Below are 26,372 nucleotides of genomic sequence, written 5' to 3' on the forward strand. Positions count from 1 at the left end.
AGATCAGGCTGCTGTAGGAAGTGCTGCCTGTACCAGAGTGTAGAGTATGGAGCACATTCTGCCACTGGTACTTGGGTCGACTAAATATATTCACCTTTTCAGTTCCTTCATTCATTCATATCTGGTTGTTCAAGGAGTAAAGAAGGCAGCAGTAACACTGAGAGAATGCAGCATGGGCTCACAATAAAAGATTAAAAAAGACAGATTTAAATACACCTTTTAACTGAACTAATCAAAAATATAGAGAAAATATTCATATAATTTTTTTAGGTAAATTCAGCTTTCTTTTGCCCTTTACATTCTTTCCTTATAAATCACAGCTTTTGGCTATTGATAATTCTCCTTTCATTCAACCTAAAGGGCCCCTTATGTCTGCCTACAGTTTAGGGGACTATAAATCAAAGGGAATGTTAAGTCAGATGAAAAAGGAACATTATGTAACTGAAAGTGTGGAAAGAAGAGGCAAAGTCATAACTTTTTAAAATATTTGGTTTAAATTAGAATGACACCAATAAGGGGAGCTCACATAATGTTTTTGCTACTCTGGTGCTGCAGTAAGCTATAAACTGTATATTGGTCAACGGTTTAAAAGCAGAAAAGAATGACCTTTCCTTCAGGGCCAGTTATTTAGCAACTTCATAGCCAACACAAATAATCTCTAGTGCCGCTCTAAGCCCAGCATAATCTCTTACTCTATATACCCACTACAAAAATATCAAAATAACAATACAGCCCACAACATTTAGTTAACAGGGTACCATTCTTGCCTTGCCTCATACACCACACCATGGCTACAGCCAACACACTTTATACTCATAGTGCTGTAATTTTTCAATCGCACACTCTTAATACAAGCATTTATGGAAATCACTTGGGCTGCTTTTTCTGTAAACAAATCATTGCATGCACACAACATATTCTTCATGGAGTTCCAGGATATGTTCTCAAGACGAGGCAAAAATACTTTTTGATGGGTGTACATTTAGTATTAGACCATCTTCCATGGAATTATATAAACAATATTTTACAGTTTACCTCTAGGGCATTGCAACAAGTCAGGTTCATAACCACGCAGAGTGGGAGTGCACATCCTGCAACACAAATGTTTTTGGCAAGACGAGGTCTAGGAACTTTTATTAACTCACAGGAAGGCAGTTCATTGGAAAACAGTCTTGGAGGCTGCAGAGCTGGATGCCACTATGAAAGAGTCAGGTAATAAAGTTCACAAAAGGAAGTGATCTGAAGAAAAAGGTGGAGTTCCAAACATATGAAAGCAGCATGAAGCTGGAAGGAAGGGCAAAAAAAGGAAAGATAAAAGTATGTAGAAGATAGAGGATGACATCAGTACAGAGATCAATGAGAAAAGGATTCTACAGAGAAGTGAAGATCAGGACATTTTTCCTAGTACAAGAACTGAACAAATCTTATAGGAAGCAAATTTAAAACAATTACAAGTACATTTATATATAACACATGAAACTCATTGCCTCTAGATACTCTTGAAATCAAAAGTTTAATGGGAGCCAGAAATGGATAAATTATAGTTACATTACACAGGATTCATTTCATCTGTAGAAATAATAAAAAAAATAAAATCCTTGTGCTTCCTGGCAAAAGCTGGGTACTAAGTAATGAAAGAAATTAGAAAGAGTTTTACCAAATTTTACATAATGCAATACTTATCCATTCTAGGGCAGCTGTGGCTTCTGCTAAAAAAAACTATGCAACCATAACGTAAAAAGGTCCAATAATTTTGGAATAACATACAAAACCTCAGAGTGCCAGTCTACTCTTACCTATAAGGTACTCAGAAGAAACTCTACCTGAAAGCAAATTCTCTCTTGATTCTTCCTATTCTATTTTTTTTTTTTTTACAAGGTAATCCCTTTGAACCAATTGCTGGAGAATGATACTGGTTTAACTGGGTTTATGGAGTGACTCAACATGTCATGTTGCTATGTTTTCATGGATGGAAGGGCAGAGTGAAAGGCATGAAACCAAGACAGAGATGACTAATCCAGTCCTGGCTTAGAAGCAATGAGGGAATGGATTGTCCTGTGCAACATAACTGTTGTCTGAAATATGGTAAAATGTGAAAATTGTGATGGTGTCTAAGGCAAAAGTAATTTATCAGTTTGCTAAACAATGTAAGGACAGGACAAAAACTAGAACACTCCAGACTATTGGCTTTCTTTCCTATTAACACAAGCAGTATTTGGAGCTGGGTGGAGATCAGGACTAAGTTCCATCATTACTTAGATCTGCTTTGCCCAGTACTAATGTTCTGTTCAAATTTATATGCTCCTTTTTGGAAAAGGTTATCACCAGTAGCAACGGACAAAATATTTAGTACTGAATAGTCTGCATATTTGTCCTCTAGAATCCAAACCTTTGGATTTGGAAAATAATTTGGAGAAAAGAGGAATCAGCTCCTGTTTCTGCTATGGTTCCAGACACATCCTGATTTTAGTCACACAAAAGAGAAGAATTGCCATAACTATTAAGTTCAGTGGCTTCTCTATTTTCTTTACCCACCTCCAATACACACTAACTCAAGATGTCAGTAAAGCTACTCCACTTTATGGTAGCTGGAACCCTATTCCACGGTAGCAGTATCACTCTACCTGTGAATTTGTATTGTTTGGCTTTTATTCTGAAGCAAGAATTGCTGGCCCTTCTGCATGCTATTCCCTTTATCTACAGATATATATTTTCATCAACTCACCTCTTGGGGTGAAATCTCTGGCCAAGTGAAATCAATGCCAAAACAGCTAACTTCAAAGTGCTCATGATTTCTGGGATCTTCTTGTTCCACACATTAATTATGCTTGAGGTTTTAAGCATTTCCATTTATTTGTTTGAACACACTTTATTTTACTGCATTCTTCTTCTCCTGTTCCTCACTAGAAAAGGCACTGAAGAAACTCAGCTGATTTTCCTTATACTTCCTATTATCTCATAAATCTTTATCAATGTAGCTCCTTTCTGCAAAGGAGAGTCCAAATAATTAATACAAAATTCCAGCCTCTGATCAGTTTTCATAGCCCTTTTCCTGGTACAATACCTTTGAGCTAAGTAATGAAGATTGACCACAGCATCCAATCAGCACAGCATCAAAGTATACCATTTGTGCAACAAGGCAGGCACAGTAGAGGTTCTCTCTCTCTCTCTCTCTCTCTCTCTCTCTCTCTCTCTCTCCCCCCCTCCCTCCTTTTCCTTATGGCTTCTAAAAACCTGCTTTTCTGTTCATCACTGGGCACCAAACAATTACTGCACAGAGAAGATGGAAAAAACTGCAAAAGGTTAGAGTGAAACAACATGAAAAAACAGCCCCTCCTTGTGATATTTATGTTTCTGCTGCTGGCCCTGGCAGGAGTCCAGATTTGGAATGAACAAAACTCCCAGTGGCTTAGGGACTACATTATTCAGCCCATAGTCAGGAAATGCAAAAGTATGTGACAATGGGAAGAAATAAAGCAAGCTTTCCAATGCTTTTGAGCTTCCAGCTCAATCAGTTTGGATCAAAACTCAGGGGCTGTTGAGATTTTGTGTGAATGAGTTCTCTATTGCTAAACAAAAACATGTGTGTGTTACAGTGAAAGATAGTGAAGTGGTAAACAGTATGTGGCTTTGCTCCCTTGTTGATATTTCATTTTTACAGTACTAGCACTACAAAACCCCATTTAATGTACAAGGCCACTGTCCTTTCTATTCAAATACAGTGAAAAACTCTTTTCCAAAATACAAAGTTAGCTCCCTATTCCTCCTCCTCTCCAGCAAAGCTACCTGGTAACTGTTGATCACTACTTATTGCCAAATCTCGGTTCTTTTATAAGCTAAGAATGTAAAAAAGTTAAGTAATGCTCTATGTTATTTGTTAAAATAGTTAAAACTGTATCCTTTAGAAAAGATATCCTTTAGAGAACTAGCATCCTAAAAACTTGGTTGTTAGGAAAATAATGTCAAATTCTCTTCATAAAAATTTAAAATACAGAATACCCACAATGTTATTATCAAGGACAGAGTGTTGCAGAGTGCCCATAGACAATGTACAGAGCAGAGATTTCATCTTCCCTTTTTTTCCCAGTAGGGAAATCTTTCCCACAGGGTAGATGCTTGTCCCCACAGTCCATGTTTTATCTAAAAGTCACAGGGCCACTAAGCACAAGACCCTATCAGTGCAATATTTTAAACCTATTTTATAATTCCTCTCTCTCTTTTGCAAGTTTAGTGACAGATCAATAAAACCAGGACCTTCAAGCCACAGAACACACAGGGTAGCAGGTGTCTAAGCGCTCTCATGTTGAGCATTTCCATGACCAGACATGACCAGGTTTATGTTTACATTTTCCTGAAAAGTATAGGATTTATGGTTTGTAAGAACACTCTAAAGAGGTCTCACGATTTCAATAAACTAACATGAAATATTTTAATTCATGCACTCATCGCAAAAAGTAGTTTTCTGCAGCAGGATTGATATTTGTCGGAGTGAGCAGAACTGAGGATGGGCAGCTGGGGACTGACACTGATCTGTGTGACCAATAAAAAACAACTAAGCATGACTAGGACGTGGCAGAAAGGGTGAGCTGCCTGCTCCCACAATTGATGGTGGATGCAGCTCAAGCAGTGTTTTGTGGAGGGAATCACCACAATAGGAGAATAGATTGTGAACCACTTACTCTGCAGCAAATGAAAGGTGTGACTGAGGCAATTTGGATTCCACAGCATTGTTCTCATTTCCTGCATGCTCTGTGGAAAAAACCCAATAATTTTCTGAGTTCTTGATCAGTTTGGATCACAAAGTTGCAGACTAGCCCATAAAGGGGAAAGTATTTAAGAACTGGTAAGTTAAAGGGACCGTTTCACTTCGTGGTGAACAATACGAGGGCTTGGTATTACTTTTTGCTCCTGGAGCAGAAGTGGTCTATGAAACTGCGACTAGCTTAACGTTAAAATATCTGCTAAAATATATGAGAAACCTGTTTGCCATCTGAGCCTCCAGCAGAAAATCCTGCACTTGATTAGCACAGATTCTGGTTGTCACCCTAACTCCCCTCAGGTGGGGTTAACATGCCTGAACCCCATCAATCCTAGGACAGGGGAGCAATGGGTAAAAACAAACAACACAAACTCCTTAAATGGTCTTGCCACCTCTGGGTAGCTGGGAGCCTGCTGGAAACAGTTTCCCCAATACTGCATCCCATTGCTTTTGTTTATCTAGCCTTGCTGACATTTTCTTCAATTAGGAAACAATAGCTCCGTTCCAATGTACTGAGCAGAATTACTGAAACTGAGTCACGTGGCACCAGGAGAGTGTGTTTTCAATTATTCACTCTGTCTTTTTTTGCCAGGCCTATGAAGAGGAACAGCCTTCTGCAGGAGTCAGGTTTGTCTGCCTCGCTGTTGTAAGTTCCTCCTTTTGAATTTTTCTTTTACAATTAGGTATTTTTAATTTTTTAATTTTTTTTTTAAACAGTAAATTCAACTCTACAGTAATTTCTTACTCTTTATTATAAAAATTCCAAATCTCTAGCTCTTCCTATTGCCTGGAAGCCTAGACATCTGCAATAGTTCAGTGCTAATAATACTGCTCAGTAGTGAATCTGACAAAGATCACAAGATCAAGATTAAAATAGAATGCGAGATCTAGATTAAAAGAGGATGCTGTTAGCACTTGGTAATGTAAATCTCATCTTGTTCTTGCTAGTAAAGAAAGGTTCTGTCTTTCCTACTGTCTGGTTAACAGCAGGGCATTCACATTCAATCTGGGAGCTACACCAAATTATTTGCATCTTGTAAATGCTCGGTTTAATGTCCAACCAAAAATTTGAACCAAATGGGCACAGCTCAAATCATGTATTTTGTTTGTAGAAGACAGACTGAGTTCGGGCTTTTTAAACTTAAAGCTGGAAAAATAAAGCTTGAGGAAAAAAAATGAAACAGAGAAGGAACATTTGGTTTGCATTACAAACCACAGACAGCTTCCATCAGGCGAGCTGGAGGTATAAGAACAGCAAAAGAAAATGACAAGCAGTGAGTGCACTGGAGGAAAAGATGAATGGTTTAGAGAATTGACTTTGAAGTAATTGTCCGTGCCATCGATACCTTGAATTAAATTTGGTGGAAGATGGCAATGAATCATAAAGCTTCTCTGGCACTTGTGATGTTGTTTTCTGTGTAAAATATAATTTCTTGATATTTTTATCAGAAAACATATAGACTATGCTTTTGGTACCTCCTATATTTCTGTCACTTATGCAACCCTGAATCAGCAGCTCTGGAGAGGATGTTGCCCTAGTTAGGACTTGTGATCAAATACTTATAGCAAGAGCAAGTCTTTAACTGGAGGTCTTCAGGTCTACTGGGTTTGTTTTCACCTCAACCACTGGCTTGCTTTGAGATTGGGTAAGTCCTTCAGGGTTAAACTCGGTTTTTGAGTGGATGGAGCTATGATGGGGGTGGGGGAGGAGGAAACAGCTGACAAAGCAGGGCAGCAGAGTTCTCTCTGCTGCAGGTAAAAGTCCTCAGGAGCATTGCAGGGGGCTGGGATAGCAGAATGCACTTAGAGCAATGTTTTCTTCCCTGTTTCAACAGGTGCTTGTGTGTGTTCCCTGCATCCCAGATGCTTAGCACAGCCAGAGAGGCACCTCTTGGAGCATTTAGTACTGATGGCAGCACTCCCTTCCTAAGCTCAGCAGCTTCAGGCAGAGCAAGAAAGGGCTCGTGCATATCTCCATCCTTCATCCTAGTATGCCAGTCTCCAGAGAGCTGCATTTTGACCATTAAGATATCAAGTCTTCTGCTTATCCACATGCTTAATAGCTCTTTTTTAAATTCTTCCTCTTTGGAAGCGTAAGAGTGCAGCTAATGTTTGTACAACATTGAAATCCCTGAATGAAAAGTGCTATTTCTTCTAATTTCCCCCCATAGGCAAGACTGTTTAGGTCTGAATGTGCAACTTGGGCTCATTTCTGACATTTTTGTTGCTACTGTCTAATAGCAATTATCAGAACACAGAAGGAGCGCTGATTCCTGTTGCAGATTTTCAAGTGATCCACATTCCACTCACCTCCAGCAAGTAGCTTTGTTGCTTCCTGCCCAGGTACTGAGAGTAGAGACCTGCAGAAGTTCCCCTCATCCCAGACATCCCACTGCTTTTTCAACTCCACATTCTGGTCTAGTGAGCCAGATTGCATTTTTACCTTCCTTCAGACATACAGGAAATGCAACATCATAGGCTTAAATTTATTTCCTAATACACTGGAGATGCTAACATGGATTTCTGAGTTCAAAAATTGCAATTGAGTTCATTTATATTACACTAGACTGAACTGTCTTTTTAAAAGACTCGAACAAGATGTTCAAACCTTGAGAGTCTTTATATATTCATAGTGATAGTGTTAGGCAGTTTTTAGCTAAAGTAATCAACAAAGAAGCATACAAAAAAATTGCAAACTTTTGATGCTAAATTATACAACCACCAACTACTTAGTTCTCAAAATTACTGTTCTAATATAATTCATAGCACTTTTCATCTCTGTACTTCAAAATAAATTACCGCATAGAGGCTCTGACAAGAAGGTTCTCTCTATAGTGCAGGAACGGAGATGAATCCTAGAGAAACAAGACCCTGTGTCAACTACAAAGTACATGTGTTAAAACTGAGCTCCATCTGTGTCATCTTTTTCCCCATCCCCTCTTGCCTCTGTGTCCTTAAATACAGGCCAGGATTGTCCTTTTATTCAGTGTGTCCTCTGCATCACAGGAAGGGAACGTGGCTGTGCTGTTGGACAGTCCCCCATCACAGCAATCTTGTCATTCATAAGAAGAGAGGCTACTCTGAAAGGAAGAAAAAAGTAAAATTAACTATCAAATACACCGGAAAGGACCATCCAAATAAATCTCCTTTTCCCTGGGGCCTCCTTGCTTCTCCTGAAAAAGCCATGCGCAAATTTTTTTTATTTTTACAAATTCAAAAAAATTCAGATTCATGTTGAACTGTGGATTTCTTCAGCAATGCCATAGAGTTCCTTCAGACAGGTACTCAATGGCATAGTGCTTATCATCTGCTTTTGGTTTTTCCCTGTTTATTTATATGAAAAGGAAAAAATAAAGCCCAAGAAAAATAATCCTGCAGATTTATTATAATGTTGACTTGGATTTATTATATGAATGTGGCTTGGTCTGAGTTTGCAGGCCTGTGTTTATGGTTGTGGCTGTAAGGAGCCTTTAGAAAACCTTCCTTCTTCCATTTCTGTATCACTAGTGGCACTTCAGGTGCAAAGTGCGTATGTGCCTAATTAATTCTGCATAGAAGCACCAAAAAAAACCCCAAAACAAACACAAAAACCCAGTTTAGAGCACAGTGTACAAACTTTTTCTCTCAATAGTATATCCAAGAAATGTTTTTTCAAATGACATTGATTTTCTGGTTTGTGTGTAACCCTTACAGCATCGTTATGCAAATACTTCAGTTTCAATAGGCATTTTCCCCAGAATGACAGCATTCAGTATCTGTTAGGTACTGTGAGGAGAATAAAAAGTTTGTGTAATAAATACAATGATAAAAATGGTGAGAAAGTCAAAATAATTAATTTAGAGTTTGTCTTGTTGAATTTTCAGCACTGATACATGCATACTAAAGTATTTCTAGAAAGCTTTTTCTGAGAGAAAAAGAAAACAGTTTTACAAAGACCCCCTTTGTTACATTAACATGTTCATTATTCATTTTACAAAAGCTCCAACTTCTGCCACATTTTGATTGTATAAATTTTCTTCCATTTTACCTTAATTTTGTACGCTGAATCATGTGCTGAAACAAACCTTTTCTGTAATAGGACACTTTTTGATTGATGTACTGGGGCTGTATTCCTTTATAGAGTTCAATCCCTAATCAGATATTCACATCTTAAGTGCTTCACTGGATCTCTCTGTTACTCTTAAATGCACGGTCTTAAGTGAGTTCTGGTCTGCAAAGGTGGAAGCTTTATAGCAGCCTGACATTCCTTATTTTCTCAAGGCTATGGTCTACTTTTGCTAAACCACTTACAAATCAGATGAGCCAGGCAGAGAACTTAATGTCAACAATTTGATTAATCTTCTTTGAATTATAGTGGTTTCATGAATCAGGCTTCAGAAGGAGTTTATTCTTTCCAAATAATATTAGGAGGATAGAATAATGCTTTTAAAGTATCCTCCTTTTCAATATGGGATTTCAACATGCAAATTCAGCAGATGCCCAAAGCCAGGAGACAATGGAAGCATCACAAACTTTTATTAAAAGCACTCCATTGTGCTTGAGGAACATGGCAAGAGAATGAAAAGGTGAAGGAGAATCTAGTAGAGCACTGTGCAGAAACAGAATTAGCAAGTCATGAGATATCACGTGGCTGTTCGCAGACTGAAAGGCTCTGTTGATTCGATTTATTCATTAGGGCTTTTCAGTAGTGTAGGTTATTAGTGGGAGAAAGTGGGGTATACTGCAACTTACTTTTTATATTTCCTTTCCTGGAGGATATTTAGCACCAGAGAAGCGGAGAAAGTTATTGAAAGTATCATGCCACACAAATGGGAGAATGACAGGAAGAAGAGCAGTGGCTCTCTGAAGATGGATCAAAAGAGCAATGCTGGGAACAGGAAGTCAAGGAAGTTTCGCTCCATTTCAAGATCACTTATACTTTGCAATGCCAAAAACAGTGATGATGGGTCAAGTCCCGACGAGAAATGCCCCGATCCCTTGGAGATGTCTACCAGCTGGGGTCAAGAGGATTGCTCTCCTAGAACACAACTGCCATGCACATCGGAGACAGAAGACAGCCTACCTGATCCTCCACGTGTGATCACCAGCACGGTCCAGTCCAAAGCTGCTGCAAATGAGAACTGCAACAACATGAGAAGAAAGTTACTCACCAAGGTAGGCGATTTGTGCTGTATATTGTAATGTTTCCCATTACAGTAGTTTCTAAATTAATAAATTCCTAAATTAACTCATATTTCTCAGGAACACAGGGTTCTACTCAGCTTTTTTAGAGCCTGCAGTGTTCCTGATCTGCATAAACAGCATGAAAATGTATTAGCATCCCTGTTGTGCTGTTGCACTCTGCTGATCGACGTTCTGCTGAAATCAGTGACTCCAGGCCACTCACAGTGTTCAGATTAGCACAGCTGGTGTGTTCTACCTGCAGTACAGAATTCAGCTCAAAATATAAAGCTGTCACTACAGTAAAGTACATTTGTAGAGTGCAATACCATAAGATCTCATAAGCTATGCAAGCACGAATTATATTAATACTGTGGAAGACAGGAGATTCGGTAGGAAGATGCTCTTTCCCTCTGAGGCATTTAGTGATGGCTCTAAAACCACCAGAGACATCACACTTCCTAGAGATATAAAGTCTTAACAGCCTTGTATTTCAATATTATTCTTTAATCAAGTAACTATATTAACACTAACAATCCAAACAACTTTTCACTCTGAACAATATATTTAGATGCTTTCAGAAAGTTCCTTTTCAGTAGCATAACCTAATTTTCCACTTTCTCTCTACCTGATGTGTAAAAGGGACCTCACTGCAAGCATCCTCCTGGTACCTCCTTTATTATAAGCCTTTTATCTGTGCAAATAGTTACTCACGTGAAAGAACTGATTCTTTCACCTAAAATGTTTTTCTTATATATATTTTATTTTATTTTACATACCTTCCATAGAAATTGGTTAAAACTAGAACTCTGTCTAAAACACAGTGGCACAGTGTTACTGAAAATCAGAATCTCCCTATACTCCTTGAGTTTCTTGCTAATGATCACAGCATGCCCAACATTGCAAAGACTGCAGCAGGATGGATACAAGGTTTTTCAACCCTCAGCAGAGTCCCAGCATGAAGGCAAAACCAAAACAAATTGCTATTACATTCTGACAGAAAACAAGACCAAGTCCCAGTATACACTCAGTCACCTGAAATCCATACCATCTCCTCCTTTTTGGAACACTGCTGATTCCCTGCTGCGAGTGAAGGAGCTGGCCCCTGTGGACTTCCCCACCTTCTCTTTTTAAAAGTTGAAGCACTTAGGTGTGTGTCAGCTGCCACGGTCTACTTGCTTGCGTATCTCCAAAGTGTGCAGGGCTCCAGTAACTGTTGAGATCCATATCCATATGAAACTACTCAGTATCTTATTGCAGACTGTAAGTTTAGATCATTGGTTTTTATAGCTGGTAAGCAGCTAAAATAGGAATCTGGGGAACAGGGTAAGTCCCATAACTAATACATTTGCACAGATAAAATATAACTGCTAAGGGTATAAATCCACTCTTTGGCTGAAGCCTCAGTGTCACTGACCAGGATGGGGCAGGAGCCAGGATGGATGGTGACATAAATTAGTCATCAGCCCAGTCCCTTACAGCAGCATTTGGGTTGCTTAGTGCCACTGTAGACAAGGGGTACCATTAAATTCCCACTCCAGAGCTCTCATAGCAATATAAACCTCTTCAAATGCTACTTGCTAATCTTCCATACCTTTCAGAGTCATTGATCAATGAGTGATTCTAAAAAGTCTTATCTCATCATGCTAAATAGGATGAACTTTGGGAACAGCTGTACTGACCTTATCCTGTATTACTGTTGCTGAGGCTTTCCCCTGTATTATGAACGCAGTGATCTCTCTCTTCCATATGGCAACAGCCTGTCAGTACAATCTTCCTGTACCACATCTTAACAAAGCTTAAGCCTAAGACCTCTCTCGTTAAGGAGTCTGCAAGCATTTTTCAAGTCCCAGTGTAATGCTCTCTCTCTCCATCTCCATGTGACACTTTAGAAATTCATGATGTGTGACTCAGAGCTGAAGGATCCTTGTCTTTGTTCAAGAAAATTGATTCCATTCTTACAGTGGTGTTGCTGAGGCTATTCCATTATTCTTCTGCTTTCCAGCACCTGCAGCCCTAAACATAACTCTGAAGGTGTTAATAACTCCCACAGAACTGAACAACTTAATATTTGCTGTCACAATGGAAGGAGAGGAGAATGTTTAGAAGTGCTGCATGATTTAATGTTCCTGGTACATTTCTTCTCCAGAGTAAGGGCGAACCTGTAACATCAGTATTCAAAATACGAGTTCCTTTTTTTCTGTTAAAAGCCTTAAGTATCTCCCTGGGCATGAGATTCACCACAAGCAATAAATCATGAGCAAATCAAATAGTGTTTCAAGACTAAATAGAAAAGATTTCTTTTCCTTCTCTAGTGTTCTGTCAGCAACGATGAGAGCAGATGAACAGTCTTTTAATTCATTTGGTATCTGTGCTCCACTATTCACTTATACTGACTATTGCTCATCGTGTCCAGAGACCCGGGGTTACCTGGGGTGTCATTTGTTCAGCCAGCTGCCAGACCACATAGCTTCCAAGATGAGGTGTGCTTGGTGTGGTATGGTGGAATGTCAGCTTGACAATGTATAAACAAGCAGATCTCCCTTATAGCTCGCTTCTCACAAAATCAGCAATTTTCAGGTGGCCTGAAAAGAAAAGAAACCAAAGAAATTGCAAGCAGTATCTGATACCGTGAGCACTGCCACAGCAAACACTGTGGGAGATGTCCTTGCCTGGTCATGTCACTTACAGAGACTATGCCAGTTATTGGGAGAACTGGGCAGAAATAAACAATACAAACTCCTATTCTTCAGAGAACAGCAGTCTCTGCTGGGTCTGAGAGCTGCTTCAAGAAGCACTTCTACTAATTCAAGAAACATTCCATTACCTCTTCCCTGTACCACCAGTGCCCTGGGAAGCATGGGGAGTTACCAGTCAGTGGGGCTGGTAGCAGGGCTGAAATAGCATCTAGAATAAACCAGAATAGAGAAGGGCTGATTCTTTATGCAAACACTGGATCTGAGCTGATCTGACTGCATGGCTCTATTTGGTTCTAGAAACTTCTGTACCATTGCTTCCTTTGGTTCCTGCCCCTCTTCTCAAAGGAGAGAAAAAGCAAAAGGTAATTTTTCTCCTTTGGTCACTACCAGAACATACTTTTCTTAACTTGCCTTTATGCAAACACCAGTTAGCTGGCCCTTTGGTACCAGGACAAGTGCTATGGCAACAGACTGTAATGTCTCAAACATGAGCCCGTGGGCAGGACAGAAAAACAAAGCCAAGAGAGGAGGCTGCATTTATTTAGATACTTATGTGTTCTCCTTACTTTTCCTACTTGTTCTCTCTTTCTGTCTTCCCAGCCTTTTCGATTTTGCTACACAAGAGCCATGTCATCCTCAGAGAAAGATGGGAAAGAGGCTGTTGCATTAAGACAGTGAGTGCTGCAAAACACAAGCCAGGGCAAAGGCTTCCAGAAAAACACACTGAAGGCCAGATGATGGGTGAAAAGGTCCTTCTGTAACATCTGATGTGCTGAATTGCCTATCTAGGGCAGAATCTTAAACCCATGCCTTGCTCCTTGCATCATTCTTTCTTTCTAGCTTCTGCCATTTTATTGATTGCACAGGGAATATGCTGCTGGGAAAATGAATTACATTTACTATAAATATTTTGATAAGACCAAAGACCAAAGCATCAGGCTAGGATACATCAGAACCAGTAGAGTGAGTTTATGCCAGAGCGACTCTGGCCCTTTCTTTGTTAGACTTGACACAGAAAAAATTCTTCTTGAAGAAAATCCCCAAAGACTGTATTCTCTTGGAAATCCCAGCTATTTCACAGTCAGAAGGCCATAAAAGCTAAATATTTAAATTCATTATTGTACTGTTGTTAGATTTTTTTATTTGTTTTGGGGTTTTTTTCTTTTCTTTTTTTAAACCAGCAGTCAGTCAGCTCATTGTCATACCCTTGGTTAACTGAGTCCAAGACCTTACTTGAACTAGCCTTGTATAACACTTCATTTCAGACAATCTAACTACTGTGTCTTACTTTCAGAGCGCACAAAAGTTTTTCAGTTTTCCACAGATGCCATGGTTACCCTTATTTCTAAACAACATCTGGAATTAGATGTTTTGAGATGAGACTGGCTACAAATGTCTAATGAAAACACGAAGGAAAAAGAAATCTTTTAAATGGCAGATAAAAAACATCCTCAGAAGCTTTGCATTTTGCATGACAAAAAAAGGGGAACAGGAAGAGAGAGTTGGCCTGGATGTGTAAATTACTTTTCCAGAACTAAATACAAGAAAAATTAATCTGCTCTCACCTATGAAAAAAAATGCATCAAAGAAGGCTCTTGAACTCCATCTTTGATTTTTATTTTTCAGCCAAGCAGTTTAAATACAAATTTTGCTTTGAGTGCATATTATAACACAGATAAAAGTTTCCCCAGAGTCTTGAAGTGCTTGAAGGCAAAGCCCTTTATAAGCAGAGATTTTATTCACTGGCAGCAAATACACGTTTAAACATATGTTCTAATACTGAATAGACAAGGTTGAACTAGAATCCACCTGCCCCCACACCAAACCTGCCAACCTTCTTTTAGCAAATTTTTAGTACTCATTGCATTCCGAGCTATAAATTACCTTTCAAAACCAGCAGGATGCTTTGAAAAGGAGAAGGGTGCAAAAATAAATACTGTCTTTACTCTTGGAACCATCCACAGTATTTCTATGCATAAAATAATCAGAGAGACAGGAAAAAAGATATTAAAGAACAAAACCCAAAGCAAATTGACTGCTGGCACATGAATTGGGTCAAATGTTTATTTTTCTGCAGAACAGCTTTTATTAATTTTCTGTCATGTTGCAATAACTTGGATATGAATGCAGTGATCTATAACCAGGACCCAAAAAATACAGATGCTGACAACATACAGATACTTGTCACATGTCCACAGCCCAATAAAAACTTTTTTTTAAATTATTCACCTAAATGAATTGCAGCAACGATTGAGACACAGAGCTGATTTGAAATGTAGCCCAGCTTGGTAAGATGACTACATGTGTAAACAAAAAATGTTCCCAAGGTTTTTCTGCAGTGTATAACAGATTTAACCTCTACTTTCCTAGTGACTAAGTGCACGCAACTTACTGCTCTTAGAAAAATATCTGTATCAGTTTTGCTTTAGTGTCATTTCACATGTATGTCCCAGTACAACCCAGAATTTCCAGCCTGGCACGTGTCCCATTGTACAAAACACGGTGTCTTCCCCAGGGGACTCACACGGTGCTGCAATGAAAGACCTCAAAGCCAAACCCACTGCACTCTGTGATGTCCTGTGAAACTGGTGAGAGCCACATAACTTTTGGACATGAAATCATGAGGATATTTACAGGTACCACTAACACAGCAGCTGTACACTGTGAACAGGTTATATGTAAGGCATCAGCACGACTCTACTTTTAATGCTGGTGAGTTGGAGACAGTCTGAAAAGGCCTATCAGCTGGAAAATCAAGAAGAGACTGAAGTATGGAGAACAGCTACGCAAAATTCTGCGTGCATGTCTGACCAGTATCTGTGAGAGGGCACACATATACTTCAGGGGAGCATTATATAACAGTAAAGACTCCTAAGAAGAGAAGTTGGCAAGTCCAAATTTGAATTCTGACTACAGAAAAAAGAAAGGAAATAACTTTTTTAAACACTGAGATTATAATACCATTATTCTTTCACAACATGCCCAATCCGCAATCAGCTGACATCTCAAAATATTTAGCCAACAGGAAGAAAAATTTCCTGCCTTTAATATCTATCTTATATTTCTCATGTTTTACAGCAAGCACACCACCCTATTGAAAACCCTTTGGGTTTTAAAGGATACTTCACGCATGCAAAATTTGGCCTGTAATTTCATAATCATACCTGAAATAAAGGACCAATGCAAACAAACAGAAAAGTGAGCTCACATTTTTGGCTACTCAAGATCTCAAATTTTAAGGTATCAGAATTTCAATCTTTATTTTGTTACCATGCCGAAGACTTCAAAGCACTGCCATAAGATATAAAAAAAGAACATAATGTAATCCTGATTGCAAGTAAGTATTTCCCAAGATATTTATCTTGGGTGAAAAGTAAATACAGAATCTCCAAAGCTAACATTAGAGTTCAAACAAACTGGTTTAAGACAGAATTCTGTCCATGCTTATACGCTTCCCAACATATTACTCACTAGAAGCACTCTTTGTGAACAAAAGAGGCTTCGTAAAATTCAGACACTCCTCGTTAAAAGCAGACAATCTGGAATGCAAGTAAACCCACAGAGTTAACGAGTCAGTCAATACAAGTACAGCCCTTATCCCTTACCTACTGAACTCAGCCTGCAGTGAGCCTAGGGCTCCAAGCTAAATACTTCATTCATTCACAGCCTCAGATTTACTCTGGCAGGTTTCAGAATGGGAGCCAGGCTTCAGCAGTCAGCCTAAAAGATAATGACCTTTATTGACATTGCTGTAAATTTGAAGTTTGTGTTTGCTGCCAGTCAGGTATGATGTGATCCCTATTGATTTGTGGTGAAAGAGCATAATGATTCTCACTCTCAGGGCTGGATGAACTCTGCTTAGGAGCCCTACTGATGGTGAAAGTGGCTACACAGCTTTCCTTGTGTCTCAGAGGACTGCAGATTACTGGAAACAGTTTATGCCACTCTGATCAGGGGCCCAGGGAGCAATACAGACAGTTGACCACTGCTATATTTTGTGGCCTGTCCTAACATATGAAATTTGCCTCCCCTTCAGAAATCTATACCTCAGTCACACAAATCTCTTGGGAACAAGCCTGGACCAGGATACACTGAGAGTCCTCTTCACTTTGTGGAGTATGGAGAGGCTGGCGAGGGCAGAGGAGGTGCGTTCAGCTGGGAGCAGAATGAGTGAATACTTGACAGGACATATACTAAGCAAATGGAGAAGAAATTGTGTGCTAACGTTCCAGCTTTCCTTGTCTCTTTAGAATGTTTCAGTGTTCACATATTTGTGCCACAGGAGCATATTTCCTAGTCAAATGTGTTGTGCTTCATGTGCTTAGTCACTCCATTCTTTGCTTTCCTTAAAAGTCTTAAGACACTATTTCTCCTTCTGCGTAGCCGTGTGTTAATGATTCACAACTGCATTAAAAATATGCTTACAATTAGTCCTCCAGATGCAACACAGACTACAGCAACTTCAACCAGTCTGGAGTGGACAAAGAATTTTCCACTGTTGCAGACCTCTCTATTCCCCTGCCCCTACTTAACAAGTCAGCAGCAGGGGTGGAGCTTTTAGTGTTTTGTATACACTTATTTTCCATCCAGACCTCTTCTGTTTTCCAGAGCATTTAATTTTCTGGCATGTGTTTATTTTCCTCCCTGTCTTTTCTTATAATAGTTAGCATAGGCAAAGCTTACCCAGTTACTGTGAAAAGTCTATTATTTGTTCTCTTCCCCTCTATGCAAAGGGACACTACATTCTAATTCTCCCCTCTTGTAGCCAGAAGCCACTGAAGTTCTAAGGAAAACAACTTTTTTAAAACACTGACTCTATAATACCACTTTTCTTTCTCAACTGCACAGTGTTAAAGGCCTGCTCCTATTCTTCTTGAAGGCAATCTGGTTCTAAGAATGTGAACACTTTCTGTATTTCTTAAAAAGACTCAGGATAAGTGTAAGCAACTTTTAGCACCCTTGGTACATTTTCTTTTATGCAACCTTTCATCTTCTGAATCAGGACAGCTGCATCTGCAGGCTGTGTGCAACGTCGGGGAGCAGCAGCTCAGGATTCAAGTTCTCCAGGAGTCCAAAATGTTCATCCTTCTGGAAAGGGTTCACAGGCAGCCACGTGCCTGCTGAAGGCCGAGCAAGCAGGTACCGTACACATGGAGTCAGCAAGTTATTAGAGAGCCATTTTTTTTTGCATGGATTTTGCATGACCAGCTTTCGGTGAAAAGCTATGCCTTGAAGCTCTGTTCCAGAGAAAAGCAGTGATGCCTGGGAGTAACTTCTTACTGCGCTTACAGTTGGAGACATGGGTTGAGGTTCTAGAAAAATAGAACTACGAACATTCAGGAATCTAATGCTTCCCAATTTACACTAAGAAATAAAACCTGGAAGAATGAGAGAGCGTGCACAACATCAAGTTTTCAAACATGATTTCCTAGTCACCCTATTAAAGGGCAGTGTAGGATGGCCCCAGCCTACCAAGGTTGCTGGAAAACAATGTGAGCCAAGGTTCTGACAGGGAGTAAAGCGTGTGTATAGTCTCTGATCAATTTGCAAATGCAAGATGGTGAGAGAGGAGGAATATCTTGCCTAGAAGTTAGCAAAATGTGGAAAGGCAGCCACTGATCAGGATAGAACAGCAACAGGAGAAAATCCGAGCAAGGGATGAGGTGTATCACACATCAAGGCATCTTGTGGTAGCCCTCTTCAAGGCAAAGGGAGAATTGCAGCCAACTCCTCAGTTAGTGAGGAGACATGTAGCACAACAGTGCCATATTGTTCTTTGTAAAATAATATGCAAATGTTTCTGGTTTTGTTTTTTTTTTGGTTTTTTTTTTAAGGGATGGTTGCCTGAGCCCAGGGGATGAACTGTTAACACTAAATGGACAGTCACTTAAAGATCTGCCCAGGAAGGAGGCCGAATCTCTCATTCACCCAACGACACGGCTGGTGAACATCCTGATGGCTAACAAAGTAAGCATGAAAGCTGTGGTCCCCTCCCACAAGTGTGGGGTGATTTGACATTTACTTTAGAGAGGAGAGGTATTTGTTCATCAGACGTTTGAAGAACATGGTTTTGCCTTTCCTGACAAAACCCGAAACCTCTTGTGGTCAGACTCTGGTGACTTTCAGCATAGCTTTTTCCCAGATAAACAGATGCTATGGGGAGGCCAAGGCCCTGGGAAACTCTAGCAAGGGCTGTACAACCCCTCCTTTTAGAAGCACATAGCTTGCCAATGTTAATTTTCCATTTAGAAGTTGAACAAATGTGGATTGAGAGGTGGATTTAAGGGAAGATCCATGAATCCAGGAGCCAGAGAGCAGGCCCTGTAATGAAGTAGGTTTGTGGATCTAGGATCTATAGCAAAGGCTTTCCAAGCTACCTAACCTGGTAAGAGAAACACTGCAAAATCATTTTCAAAATTCCTTTTCAAGGATCTTCTCTGTATTTCTTATTCTGAAGAGTTCCTTAAGGGAATGGGACTGAAAAGCCCTAGTAGGATTTTGCTACTTGGCAATACCTCCACCTGCTGTCCAAGAGGAAAATTTCCTCTCATTAGATCTTGAGATATCTCCAAACAGAACCACTGAAGTCAGAATTCTGGAACGAAGTGTTTGTTGGTTCCAGATAGATTAGAACGTACAGGTCGTGCTCTTATGCTGCTCTTGTGGTCTTTTTAGCCCCTGCAGAATATTGCGGAGCAAAACACTTTTGTATTTGGAGTTTTACTGTATTTTTATCACTTTCCATATTCTGTCTGTATTTAGTAACGTTCTTCCTTCAGCTGTGATTCCCTCAGGATCAATGTCATAACAAAAGCAGGACTTGCAGGAACTATACACATACAGAAATTACTCCTAACATGAACTGTTATTCAGATGTGATAATTTATTTATTTTCAAACCATTCTAAAAACCTACCTTTATAAACCTGAATGTTTTATCTACAAGTTTTTAAGTGCAAGAATTACTGGCCATATTTTCAAAAGCAACAGGATTTTCCAAGTAGAAGATACTGATTTTTTTTTAAACACAAAATCCTAGTCCTCAGAGGTTTTTAAACACGCAAATTGTATTTTGACTAGAAAACGACGCCCTGAAATCAGAAGTTGAACACCTAGCCACCATTGTAAAGCTGGGTCTAAGAATTTCTCCCTTGAATATAACACCCCTCTAAGGTGCTTGAGTACCCAAAAGCACCAGTTAACCCCAGAAATTAGACAAGCATTTGCTACAATTCACCCACACGTCAAACTATTAGTCTACCTGAACCAACTGGGAGCGTCCAATTAATTTTCTGTCTGTTTTGATTAAAGACCAGAATCCATTTCTATTTTATTACTTTGTTATATCAATATTTCTAACAAAGTACTTTGTTACACTAGTATTTATAACAAAGTTTTGAGCTGCATTCTCCTTTATCATCCTATCTATTTTAAATAATTAATTTTGCTTCATATGTTTTGATTCAGGCTGAAATTTGTGCCAGCCAAATTAGGATAAAATTTATTTTTAAGATTAGACCAATTCGAAATTTTCTTGCATAGCAATAGAGTTTTTTTCTTGTTTATCTGGTTATTGTTTTTTGGTTTTGTTTGCTTGTTTGCTTTTGTTTTAGGAAACGCCAAGGGGCAAGGAAAGGCCTTTGGAAATACAGAATGGTTTTCTGCACAGTAAAGCTGCATGTCAGAGGACTCGCAGTAACTCAGCCAGTAAGTGGCAGAGAAGTCATCTGCGCTCTTGTAATACTCAGGGAATGCACAGCACAGCACCTCCTCCTGTGATGGTACTGGGGTGTTAAAAGAAATGGCAACTGTTGTCCAAATATATTCCAGAATCCTTAACTAAGAATTGCTGATGCATAAAACCTTCAGCTTGTGCATTCACAACATCCTACAGTCAGGTTTTGTGCATAAGCTTTACATTTTATGGGGGCATTTTTAAGGTGTATTCTTAAGTGGGCCAACAGTTGTTTGGTTTGCTTTTTATTATGTTTAACATTAATGGCTATCCCCACAATGAGGACTGAAAAGATTGATCCCTTCACAAAGAGATTTACGGGAGGAAAACCATTTCTAAGTAACGTTTACCTGATAAAATGACTGTGCAGAAGTGTCCAACGCTTGAGCAATAACAGCCTCTCTGTGTCAGGTGTGAGCCCGTTCTGGATGGGGGAGGTGGAGAGCACGGCACCCCGGAGAGCTGTGCCCCTCAGGGACCGACAGCCCCACACTCTCCACACCAGCCGCAAATCTCTTTCCCAGCAGCTGGACTGCTCTGCAGGGAGAGCCCCGGTAAGTGCTGCAGGAAATCACCTGAAAACCAGACAAAACTGTCTCCAATAAGACTCTGGGTGACTGTGGCAGCTGCTTTCCTACCAGAACCCAGCTTCTCTCCAGGCCCTGTCAAGGACGATGGTCACTCTCCTCTGCTTTCTACCCCCAACACCTCCTCTGTCAGGGGCAGGAGACCAGGAAAGGCTCATGCCAGCAAACCCCCATTTCTCCAGCAACTTCTCCCTCCTGTTGCCCCAACAGGTTTTATAGTGTGTGTAAATCCCCCTATGTGGTTCACACCACCCCACCCCACTTTGGACCCCACTGCCACCACCCTCCCCAGTCACCTCCGCTGGCCCACCCATGGCCACAAGAAGGATGGACTCACCTGATGGCTGGAAGTGGCTGCCCTTGCTGCACTGGCTGCATGAGGCATCCCAGTTTCTGCCCACACTGAATCAGAAAGATTTAAACACCCCATTAATGTAGGCTAGAGACTGGCAGCAACTCGCCATTGTCTGGGACAGCAAAGGCTGGGCAGGGCAAAGAGGTTGACAGTATTTATGGCCAGTGGTTCCCAAGCTCAAGCCTGGAGGGAGATATGGAAGTGAAGCTTCTCACTGTCACCTCTTGCTGTGCCTGAAGCAAGGCTGGGGGACTCACTGCTGCTCCCTCTCTTTTCCTAGCCAGTCCCTCACCCTTCCAGTGCCACAGCCTCACCCAGGGCTTTAACACAAGTGAAGAAGGGCAAACTGGAGCACAAAGACCAATCAAACAACACCCACGTACACGGACAGACCCTCAGGGATTCACTGGGTTCCCTACTCCTCAAAGGCCCTGTGTGGCGTGTGCTGCCCATTGGCAGAGGCTCTTTGGCAGCATCCTCGTTTTGGGTATCACTACCCACCACAAACAGAAATACATCCTCTCACACAGAAGTAAAAGACACATGAAAATTTCCTATTTCAGATTTAGAAGATCCACAATGGAATAAACAATCACCCTGATCTGGTAGAGGAATATATTTTGGAGAGCGTGGTTTTGGTGTTGCACAGACATCTCCCTCTCAATAATGTTCCTAATCCCATGTTGAACAATTAGTCTTGTTTTTATGTCAAAACTGAGACCTATTTTCTCACATATGCAGAAGACAAAATTTTGGCTGATTTTCCACATGCTTCATCAGCTGTTAGTTTCACTTTGCTGCATTAAAAAAAAAGTGTTGAACTCTCTCCTATGTGTAATGAGTGCAATTAACTCTGGCCCTGCTGAACTTCATGAATACTTAGCTTTAGGTAATGACTTTTGTCAGGGCTTAAATTAGCTTGCGATACCCAATTCCATGTTGAAATAGGAGATTTCCATTAAATGTCCATTAAGATGGGTTAAATCTCAGGGGCTGGAGTTATGAAATCCACTGTCTGTGGAATGGAGGGAGGAAGAACACTGAGAAATTGCTCACCTTGGTTATCAAGCAAAATGGATGTGCTTCACCTCTTTCAGCAGTAGAAAGATGCTTATGTAGTGGTTCACCACATAAGCAGAAGCACAGAGTAGTTCATGGTCTGAAGAACTTTCATGAGCAAAACTGGTTTTATTTGTCCCAAGATAAAATATATCTTTCTACACCAATGCATCACTTGAAGGGTCAACGTTCTATTTTTTTTCCAGTCTAATCACTGCAGGACAAATTCAGTGATCAGCAATTGTCTGAATAAAAAATGGCTTATGAAAATTAGAGAAACTGAAAAAAAAATCTTTAGTACCATCAGTTATAAGGAGGAAAATTTCAAATAAACAAGCAGGTGTAATGTATGTCCAAAAATTTCTGGTTCTGTATTAAAAATTTTTTGTGAGCTCTTTTCTTTTTTTTTTATGTTCACAGGCAATTTCGAGATCATCTAGATCCCTAAGTACAGCACAGCTAGTGCACACTTCCTGTGGCTCACAGGCTTCAGTAATTTCAAACATTGTACTGATGAAAGGACAAGGGAAGGTAAGACTGGCTGTGTTGATTTACCATGGAGTTTTACTTCATTTCACAAATGTAATCTGCTACGCACACGGAAGTGAATTCAGGTATCAATGTTGCTGCTTCTGGGTTGCCAATTCATATCCAGTCTTTGCCAAGAGTGATTAGTTACCATTCACCTGCTTCTTAACCTTCTGAAGTATCTCTTTGCTGAGGAAGAGCCTTCAGGTTCTAACACCACATCCACATCAAGCCAGCAACATCAACACTGACATTCACTGCTACCCTTTCTGGCAGCTGGAGGTAGCATTGAAATCATAGACTCTGTGTCATGCAGAAGTTGCACCAGCACAGCAGCTTCAGAGCTTCTTTCAAGTCAGAGTTGAGCTATAAACACGGTTCTGTTGAGATGGAAAAGAAGAGCTACCAGGAACAAACCAGACCTTTCTATGCACTTGTGATAGTGATTGAATTGATTGCAACAAACAAAATGCAAATCATGGGATATTTTGTGAAAATTCCCATTTGTTCTTACTATTGGAATGTGGTTGACTATTTTTTCATGGATTATATTACTCTGTTGAGAATACTACCTAAATAGGTAATGCAGAAGAAACTGCAAATGAACTATTATGACAACTGATCACAGGCCCTCACACACTGTTTTTCTTCCATAAATTAGGGTTTGGGATTCAGTATTGTTGGAGGGAAAGACAGCATTTATGGACCAATAGGCATCTATGTCAAAACCATCTTTCCTGGTGGAGCTGCTGCTGCTGATGGAAGGCTACAAGAAGGTGGGAAATCCCTCTTCTCTCACTTTGCCCGCTTCCCAGAAAATGATACCTAAAGACAGATTGAAGTGAAGCTGAAATGAGCAATAAGTGACTTCTACACCTGCTTGACATTATTGCATTTACAAGGCTGCTTTTGAGTGCACGTATGTATCATGTATCTTATTGCATAATATGGTAATAGTAACATTATTTTTTGCCTTTTGAAACAGGTGATGAAATCCTGGAACTGAACGGAGAATCCATGCATGGATTAACACATTATGATGCTTTACAAAAATTCAAGGTTACATAATCTTCTTCCAGAACAATCTCTGTCTTTACACACAACATATATGTGAACTCAACCCATTCATTCACTCTCTGTTCTTTCTAACAGGCCAAAAAGGGTCTTCTGACACTTACAGTCAGGACAAGCTTCAGCACACCTCATTCTGCTTCCAGCTGTCAATCACCCCTCTTGTGTCAGTCACTGAGCTCCAGCACATGCATAACCAAAGAAAACAGCTCTTTCAGTTCAGAAAGTGCATCATTCTCATTAAATCCTACAAAGCCCAATGACAGGGTCATAATGGAAGTTACCCTAAACAAAGGTAAGTGTTGAAATTAACTGATCACTGACAACAAAGCACTGACTGATGAACTGCTGTTCATTTGCTCTCTGAACAGCGAGCCTTTCCTCACTAATCTGATTCTTTTCCTGAACTAAGTTTTTTTAATACACTTGGTGCCTGTCAGTGCTAACAACTATCTATCAACAGCAGGATTTTGATCACCATCTGTCCTCAAGAGCCAATCATTCATTTTTTTTTCACTCAAGCAGAGTCAAATTCATATCCTTCACATGAAAAAATAAAGCTCTTGTCAACAACCAGATCTTGGCACCCCACAAGCAATATTGGTGTGCACTTACTTTAATCATGAGGGGGACAAAAGCCCTCAAAGCAACCACACAATAAAAAAATAGAAAGGAAAGAAAAAAAGGAGTGGAAGCAGCAGTCAGTCTTGAAAGTGCAATGTTCATGAATGCAAGACTTTGGTTGTGGTTTGTGCAGTAAAAAAAATTAAGACAGTTTTTGGAAAGGTCTCTCCAATGGTTTGTTTTGACTATTTCTTACCTTTTTTTTTTTTAATTATTATTATTTTTTTCAGAACCAGGTGTTGGCCTTGGAATTGGGTTATGTAGCATCCCTTACTTCCAGTGTATTTCTGGGATTTTTATTCACACCCTCTCGCCAGGCTCAGTGGCACATATGGATGGAAGACTCAGGTAGGATGAGAAAGACTGTCTTATGCCACTTTTTCATTGCTCTGGTTTATGGGTTTATTTTTGACCTCTTTGGGCAGGAAGACATAGTGCTTTCTGTGAATTTTGGGTTTCTAACATGTGTTTTAAATATGTGCTATCCTCAGGGTTTGAGCATGTGTATTCAGGAGATGTGGGATTTTCAGAAATACAGTAACCCAGTGAAATTACTGTCTCTTGCCAGCCTGGGCTAGCTTTGAAGGTCTTAGACAAGCATATAGCATTGCTACTGGAGGAGATTTTCAAATGAGAAACTATTTGGAAAAATCCAAACACTTGGCATATTCTGGCTTTTTTGTGGTTTTTCTGATACAAGCTACTTAAATTCTATCCCTTCCTGCCCAATAGAAATGCAGATTTTCTGAAATGAGCTTTAGTGGGAATGTAGAAATTCACTTTCAAAAATTTATGACCAGTTAGTAGTGTTGAATATATTGAGAACTGAACAGAACACTGCAGTTTCAGTGAAGGTTTTTTGATTTAATTTGAGGTGTTCTGTAACTCTCCTCTCATGCATGCCTGAGACTTTAGCTGAAAGAGCTGTGTCTTAAACTATTTGAATACTTGTGTGATATAAATCAGTGCCTTCAGTCAGCCTCTTAATATATGGGGATATTTTCTGTAGAGTAGACAAAGACAATCTCAGTTTCCATGTGGGCCTAATTTGGATTTCATCTAGAAAGACTCAGTCTAGCAGTCAGCAGGATTACAATAGCTTGTTATTAGAATTTTTCTATTAACAAGTTATTCATATGTAGCAGAAACATAACATCCTTTCTGACCTTCAATAGCACTAGCATAAGAAAAAGACATGAAAAGTGAAGTGTTAACTTGAAAGGCAGGAAGGTGTAGGCGGAAGCAGCAGCTGAGCAGAAAGATCACAGGCACAAGGTGTGCGTAGCTGAGCATGAAGAAAGCTCAAATACTGCTTGCAATGAGACAGATCAAAACCCCTTGACATCCAACTCATTCCCATTCCATTTTCTGTCCTGGCAACAGACAGATTTAATCTGTGATCAAATTAGAGGTCAACCATATGGATTTTCCTTTTGCATACTTTCACACGGGTGAGACAAGGTCGGGAGAGAATCTGTTTTGTTTACATCCTCTGCCTTTTCTTTAATATCTCTGTAGGTGTGGAGATGAAATTATTGAAATTAACGAAACTTCAGTACAAAATACAACTCTCAATGAAGTTTATGCTGTGCTAAGCCACTGTGATCCTGGTGCAGTACAAATTATCATTAGCAGACACCCTGAACCACAGGTAGCACACTGTATTCTTTCTGACCTTCAGTATACCACATACTGAGAACTAAGAGTGAGTGAGGGAGCAAGTGCTAATCTAACCTGGGTGGAAAAATGTTGACAACAAAGGTGTTGATCTCTTTATAATCATCGCTGCACACAAA

General features: G+C 39.9%; 1 protein-coding gene across 1 annotated transcript in view; it reads left to right on the forward strand.

Moving 5' to 3' along the window:
- The window catches only part of IL16 (interleukin 16), a 40,254-nt gene that overhangs the window by 4,162 nt on the left and 9,720 nt on the right, over positions 1-26,372 (forward strand). Inside the window, exons 2-13 of the mRNA XM_027746203.2 lie at positions 5,352-5,405; positions 9,514-9,913; positions 17,621-17,757; positions 18,453-18,585; positions 20,231-20,324; positions 20,764-20,906; positions 22,774-22,884; positions 23,543-23,657; positions 23,867-23,940; positions 24,034-24,247; positions 24,807-24,924; positions 26,095-26,227. Coding sequence (XP_027602004.2) covers positions 5,356-5,405; positions 9,514-9,913; positions 17,621-17,757; positions 18,453-18,585; positions 20,231-20,324; positions 20,764-20,906; positions 22,774-22,884; positions 23,543-23,657; positions 23,867-23,940; positions 24,034-24,247; positions 24,807-24,924; positions 26,095-26,227 — 1,722 coding nt within the window. The 5' untranslated portion in view covers positions 5,352-5,355. The remainder of the gene's footprint in view (positions 1-5,351; positions 5,406-9,513; positions 9,914-17,620; positions 17,758-18,452; positions 18,586-20,230; positions 20,325-20,763; positions 20,907-22,773; positions 22,885-23,542; positions 23,658-23,866; positions 23,941-24,033; positions 24,248-24,806; positions 24,925-26,094; positions 26,228-26,372) is intronic.

Source organism: Pipra filicauda, unplaced genomic scaffold, assembly GCF_003945595.2.
Source record: "Pipra filicauda isolate LSUMZ 115617 unplaced genomic scaffold, ASM394559v2 scaffold238_size1193820_pilon, whole genome shotgun sequence".
Classification (NCBI taxonomy): Eukaryota; Metazoa; Chordata; class Aves; order Passeriformes; family Pipridae; genus Pipra; species Pipra filicauda.